This window comes from Helianthus annuus, chromosome 8, assembly GCF_002127325.2.
Source record: "Helianthus annuus cultivar XRQ/B chromosome 8, HanXRQr2.0-SUNRISE, whole genome shotgun sequence".
NCBI classification, from domain to species: Eukaryota; Viridiplantae; Streptophyta; class Magnoliopsida; order Asterales; family Asteraceae; genus Helianthus; species Helianthus annuus.
The window spans coordinates 72,488,071-72,495,667 of record NC_035440.2 but is presented as its reverse complement, the minus strand read 5'-3'; the positions used below and the strand labels follow the sequence as shown (position 1 = coordinate 72,495,667).

The 7,597-nt window shown below is 35.9% G+C and overlaps 1 protein-coding gene across 1 annotated transcript; it reads right to left on the bottom strand.

Annotated features, from left to right (window-relative positions):
* Nucleotides 1-3,699: 3,699 nt before the first annotated feature.
* Nucleotides 3,700-6,770, bottom strand: LOC110870150 (protein FAR1-RELATED SEQUENCE 5-like). Its single transcript, XM_022119352.1, has 5 exons — nt 6,680-6,770; nt 5,518-5,703; nt 4,430-5,222; nt 3,991-4,246; nt 3,700-3,912 (listed from the first exon to the last, which is right to left on the bottom strand). Exons 1-5 carry the CDS (start codon nt 6,768-6,770, stop codon nt 3,700-3,702), a joined length of 1,539 nt encoding a protein of 512 aa, XP_021975044.1.
* Nucleotides 6,771-7,597: the final 827 nt, after the last annotated feature.

Sequence of the window (7,597 nt, the reverse complement as noted above, 5' to 3'; positions counted from 1 at the left end):
TGTCATTTTTGAAACTTTGCTGAACCTGATACATGGTAGCGTAGCGCGAGCACCTCCTGCCTATGCCGTCGCGCTACGCGAGCATCACATCTGGGTAGAAAGTCTGTTTTCAGCAACAGTTTGCAAATTCAGGGGCTGTTTTGGTAAATTCTTGGTGTGTTGAGCAAGTTGTGTGCTCTCCAAGTAATACCAGCTGTCCCTAACACATGTATGGTTGTGATTCATTGCTTAATGGCTAATCAAACCACTTGTAATGATCTTGTTCATCATCAACAACTATAAATAGCTTGGCCAACTTCCTCATTCTTTGCTCATTTCCTTCTCTTCACCTCTCTAATCTGATTTGGGAGCTTTCTAATCTGCTTGGAACTTTATTCTTTGTAGAAAAGATAGCTAGGACCCTTTGTAAGTCTTCTTTCATGCTTGTTCTTTATGTTTAAGCAGAAAGTCAAACAGTTTGGCCAACAGTTTGACTTTCGGTTTTGACCATCAATTGGTCAAGTCAAAGTTCAATTGAACTTTGAAACGTGATTGTAATCACGATAGTTATAATCCTTCGTGATTATAGCCGCTGATTACCACGTTAACTAGTTGTAGTGTCGAGTCAAAGTTTCGGTCAAAATGCGTTTTAGCACGCATTTTGCAACGGAACTACTTTAGGGTATCAAAACACTTTGTTTTGATACCAAATCAGTAGGTTAAACATGTTTTGACATGTCTAACTCGACACTATTAGTTTGTGCTTGTTTAGGGTCGTAAGGTAAGCGGTCTAAACAACCGCTTAGCCTTTCGAACCCGACCCATTTGGTCGATCTATAGGATCCGACCAAGCTTAGTAAGTGATCATAGATTCATAGGGAATAACCACTGAGGTTATAACCTTATGATCACCTAGGATTGGTTAGTCATTTGCTAGTTAGCTTGTATGCCCATAGGAAATGACCAAAATGCCCTTTTGAAGCTAAAACCCGTATTTTGATTATGTGAACATATTTTCAACATATAATCTGAATTAGTAACATGTTTAGGGATAATTGGGCATGTAAGACTTGACATAGCACATAGTTAACCATCCGAACCTAGTTTTACCCAATAGACGCATTATAGCGGCTTATGTTACCATAATGTGTCGAAACGGGTCAAAAGCACTTAGGTAGGCCTTCCAATCAGAATGTTAGGTCTATTAAATCATGCCATATGAGTTGCAATACTCATTTGATTTATAGAACTTCATTCTATCCTATCTTCCGATTTAGGATCCGATTGTTTAACATAGTGATCCATACTAGGTGCCACTTGATTCCTTCATTTCCCGAGCTTTGTTAGGACACTTAATCAAGGATACTTGCAATCTCAAGTGAGTACATAGTCCCCTCTTTTACTGTTTTCAAACTATTTTGGGGTGAAACATATATGCTTATCTGTTATTTTCCTGATTTTAAACTATATGATTACACATGCTTAATACATATTCTTTTGACAAATTAAACAATTACCTATGGTTTAAACACTGATTTTCCAAAACTTAATAAACAAATTGTTGGATTGTACCATTTTTACACATTCACCCAGCCGATTAGTAGTATGATATAGCGCTATAGGACTAGACACCCCATTCCTGTTGTATGGAATGTCAGAAACCAAATTTAAACCAAATAGAAATTGCCTTCGTGGTATTTCTATCGTCTCCAAAGTGTAGTTTGATACACTAAGGCTTTGTTGAATACCAAATCACACTCTCTTTGTATATGTTGATATACTACAAAAGTACAGTTTGATGTGCTCTCAAATGTGATATACCAAAGTATATTTTGATATACTAAGTACAAAATCCAACATATGTTTTAACATACTACTTTGTTATTTACCAAAGCATAGTTTGATATGCTACTGTTTACCAAAGTATAGTTTGATATACTACCAACCTTGTTATTTTAAACTAAAGTATATTTTGATATACTATCTAAAGCATAGTTGATATGCTACTTTTAACCAAAGCATAGTTGATATGCTATTTACAAACCAAAGTATAATTTGATATACTACCAATACTTTTATTCTTAAACCAAAGTATACTTGAGATATACTACCGAAACTATTATTTTAATTACTAAAGTATATTTTGATATACTATCCATTTAACTATTTCAAAACTAAAGTATACTATGATATACTATTTGTACAAACTTTTCAAAAACCAAAGTATATTTTTGTCTATACTATAAACCCGTTTTCCAAAACGACACATTTTCAGAAACAAAACTTTTACATTAGATTCATGGCTATTTTGAAAACATAAAACCTTTTCTCATATTATCTAAAGCCATGAATCTAATACACAAAATCCTATGTTACTCACAGGCATTTTTATGCTGACGTACCATATTTTCATATATGTTTCAGGTACTGCTATGTGATGATTGTTGATGCACGCTACATATAGGATGGACTTGTGCCTTAGCGACTTTAAAACTGAGAAACAATTGATTGTATTTATCTTAGTTATACCAAAACATTGAATTCAATAATTCAATAAAACAAAACTATTTAATCCATGGTTGTGGAACAATGATTCTGTTACAACACTCCCCGACGTTTCCGCCACGTTTTGTTGTTTTACGTGGTCGGGGTGTGACAGCCGCAGCTTCTTTGGCAGCCCGAACTTTTTCACAATTACGTGAGTCATGATCGTTAACGTATTTCTTGCATTTTCCACACAGCCTAGTAGTTTTAGCACTATTAACAACAATCTTTTCCCCGGGACCAATGAGTCGATGGTTGGTACCGCACCCTTTGTTTCGGATGCCTTGTGTCGGATTTATCGAGACTTCCATATCTTCAGGCTGTTTGAGAAGGTCACTGATCACAGCTGATGTCTTGTTACACGCCGGTTCGGTCGGGAATTCACGAAACACACGATTCCTAATTTCTTTAATTTCCCCAGATAAATCAAAAAGTTTACCAATATTACACCTTAAACGATAAGTACACTCAATGATCAAATCAAAAATCTCATTCCAGATTATAGATTCCGCGTCTGTATCAGCAGAATACCTGTTCGACATGCTAAAAACCCTCCTTGGCAATATGTCTCGTTTCCATCTACTAGGTTGATACTGAACGGGAATTTCATCAACCTGGTTGTATCTATACACGCAAAAGGCATGCCTACACAAATAGCCAAGGCGCGTATAACCCATACACGAACATGAAACCGATCTATCACGTGTATCAAAACTGACCTGCATCACATGTGTATAGGTTACAAATGTTAAAAAAAACATAACGTTGATAATTATAATGAACATATGTAATACGACCATATAATAAGACAAATTACCTCAAATTCATTAATATCTTTGTACTGCCTATTAGTATGAACAATGGTATAACTTTTTACCCCATCAAGTTCTGCGGTTTTTGAAGCAATATAGCAGAATGTCATGCCTCTATATATCTCTTTTTGCACCTCCAAAAATTGCGTATGTGTATACAACTCCGAGGCATGTATTTCAATGGGCACGTTCTTCGGCATTGATGGTGCTATTGTGATACTTTCGAACTCCAGTCTGCGTTGAGTGTACCGTTGCCCATCAATTGCTGTGTCGAAACACATCAAGAATTGCACGAGCGTGTTTGTTCCACTAGAATTTGTTTTAAATAGGGAATTCGAACTCTCACACCTCGAGGTGGTTTTCATTAGACAACACATGTGCACGTCCCTAAAATAGCACGAACCCATTGATCACTAATCTCATACATCTCGTTCAGCCAATTATTTTCTTTCAAGTGTAACCCTTCCATAAGCAAATTCCATCGTTCTTCAAATTCTTCAGGTGTGATAAACAAATTCCAAACCAGCTTATGTATAGCAGCTCTCAAGTCTATATTTTCCAATACATCACCTGCAATCTGAATATAAATGAATGACATTAAAGTATACAACTATTACACGTATGTAGATGAATGTATGTAAAAATACTATCATACCTTTGCAGGAATTTTCCTTACAATATGCCACATACACAGCCGGTGAATAGATTTATTGAATACACCAGAAACTGCTTGTTTCATCGCAGCATCCTGATCGGTCAACACCAACGTTGGTTGCTTATTGTTATGAGCTTTAAGGAATGTGGTAAGCAACCACGTGTAAGAACCAATAGTTTCATCGTATAATAGCCCAGCACCAAAGGTGACACACTTTTTATGGTGATCGACACCGGTAAACGGAATAAATATTATGCTATACTTTCAAAACAACATAAAACAATGAATTTAGTGTAATATGACAAACATAACATTAGTAATACATTCATTGATAAAATAAAATCGTTATTACATAGATGTAATACAACAAAACAGTGTAACTGATTGTAACCACAGTGTTCGTATCATTTATGCAACATAATAAAGAGAGAAAACTTACTGATTCGTATGATATGTTGCATCAAAACCTAACACATCTCTGAAGGATTCGTAATTGCATTTGGATACGTCATCAGCCCAGAACAATGATCTTAACTCACCGTCAACCACCACACATTCAAAAAAGAAATTTGGCAGATTTATCATACGGGCTTTTAACGTATCAACAACCATTTGTGCATCCTTCTTGCCGATAAAAGACCATAGATCTCTAGTGAAAATTTTGAATTCTACTACAGTTCCTTGTACATTATGGTGCCCACCCTTTAACGAAGCTCGAATCTTATGCGCGACATTAGGGCCAATTTTGTTCAAGCTTAGTTTGTGAATGAACCTCTGGTCGTCATAACTAAGTTTCCTCCTTTTTCTGGTAAAGTCTAGATTGTCCTTGTCGACCAATCCATGATTATGAGCTTCAATAAAACCATAAATGAAAATTTTTGTAGTGCCTGAGATAGCTTTAAGCTTTAGCCGCGCCCTGCAATCAGTAACTTTGTAGCTGCTACTTCGAGATACTTTAAAAGCACTAGGGTCCATCGATTCAAGTTGTGTTTGCTTAGGTTTACTGGATCTGGTACATTGCATATACCTATGTGTAACAACAGTTCCATTTTTCTTCACGGCATCCAAACGTACAGAAAACCCAGACCTCTCAGCATAATACTTGTACATATTCTCAACGTCGCTCCATGTGTCAAAAACCATTCCGATAGTAGGTGTATATTCAGGAGACACCAAAGGTTTCCAGAACTTTGTTCCATCAGTTGTTATGTATACATGGCTGGTTATATCTCCTTCAATATGAACACGAAAATTACCGCCAAATAAAGAAAAAACATTTCACATATGCATTATATTAATATATTTAAAAGATGGACATATATGTACATACAACACACACACACAACATATAAAACATACATACATACATACATAGGGTCCCTACATACATACGTACAATAAAAAAACAATATATTATATTGAAAATACAAACATGTTAACAATTAATGATATATACAGTTCACATCGTAATACAAACACGTGTACACATGTGTAATACACATTTTTTTAAATAAATAAATAAATTACCTAATTGATCGACGTCATACAAACGTAATGGACGGACATTATGACTGCCATAACTTGAATTGTTAACATCAGTTGAATCATCGATGCGTTCGTGTCCGTCATCATCGTTATCACCTGACCTAGAACCGATTAATGCGTCATCAATAATTGCACCATTGTTTGTAGAACTGCTAGATGAAGCCATACCTGAACGATTTAACAACAATATCGATTAAACAACAATCAAACATGTCCGAATTCCGATTATGAACAATATGTGATAAAATAAACATGAAATCCGATTACCTACGATTGTTAAACACGAATTTGAATGCGAAACAGCTTTAATTCGGTGTGAGATTCGTTATATGTATGAGTAATTGATACAATTATGGAATTGATTGATATAAGATTCCAGAATTGTTGAACACGAAACCTCCAGAAACAAAATCAATACTGTGTGTGTGGGTTATGAATTGGGCGAAACATAAAGCGTGTTATAAAGTTCATATGTGCATAAGGCAGTTCGTACGAAGGGACCATAGCTTCGTACGAAGGGACCATGCAGCTTCGTATGAAGAGACAGTATCAGCTTTGTACAAACTGAGTCTGTTCGTAATGTGTTTGGTGCGAACCAACTGTACCTATATATAGGAGTGTAGGGTCTTGTTCATTTGGTAACTTTGCTGACCTAGAGGGGAAACTCTATCAGTTTGATTTTGTGGTTCTTTACTTTCATATCATCCATAGAAATCAACAGTTAATTACATCTTTGTGTTCAATCTACACACGTACTTGGATTTCGCACAAGATACGTGTTCATCGCATTCAACGGTTAAGGGATCGATCCTCGGAGCGAATCCACAAGTGGTATCAGAGAGGGTCATTGTTTGAACGGATTGAAGACACAAAGATTCAAGCAGATTCATCAGTTTCAAAGACAAATTTCATCATCTTCTTCCACTCATTCTTTTTTATCTTTAAAACTCAGATTTACGAAGATTTCATGGTTAAAATCGGCTGAATTTTTGATATTATGTGCGAAAACTATTTTTGAATAAGCCTACAAAATTTCACAGTCAAATTCAAAGTATAACTCGATCAATTTTGCAAAAAAACCATGACGAAAGGGGTCTACGTTCGCTGAACTGTTCATATGAACCCAGCTCAGCTTCGTACGAACCCAGGCCAGCTTCGTACGAACCCAGGCCAGCTTCATACGAACCCAGAAATTGTGCCTTCGTACGAACCCATGTAGCTTCGTACGAACCCATGTAGCTTCGTACGAACCGTGGTGTAAAACCAAATTGTTTTCTGAGTCCGTTCGTACGAACCCAGGAGATAGCTTTGTACGAACCGGGTTTCATAATCAACTTGTTATAAGAGTTCCTTCGTACGAACCGACCATTCTACGTTCGTACGAACCAAGTTCTTGTGTTTGTTTTATTTTAAGAGTTGAATCAAGTATTTGATTGTGTGTTTGCAGGTTATTCAAATTTTCAAGATCATGGCTGAAGAATTTTACAACACTTTTTACAATGCATTCAAGACCGAAGAAACACCCATGACAAAGACTGCTTTAAGTGTTATTTCTGAGAGTTTGAACTATGATAATGTTTACGGAAATCATCAAAAGCCACCAAAACTAATGAATATAGAAGATTATCATTGGTGGAGCAGTAGATTTGAAAACTGCGTGAAGGCTTATGCTTATGATAGTTGGGTCATGTTAAATTTGGGATATGAAAAGCCGTTAAACGACAAAAATGAATTACTTCATATTAAAGCATTTTTAGAAAATGATAAAAAGGAACACTCTAGTGAACTAAGAATGATAACATTGTTACAACAATGTGTTAGAGAAGATATTTTGTTCCTACTTCAACATGGAGAAACATCCAAGTCAATGTAGGAAGCGTTTAAGTTGAAAGCCGAAGGCGGAAAAGATATTAAGAAAAAACAAAATTTCTTTGTTGAAAAAAGAATTTGATTTGTTCGGATGCATGAAAGGAGAAACTGTCCGATAAATGATAGAAAGATTCTATCATTTGAAAATCGAGCTAGAGAGGTTTGGAATCAAGAAGCATTACCGCATGTTGAT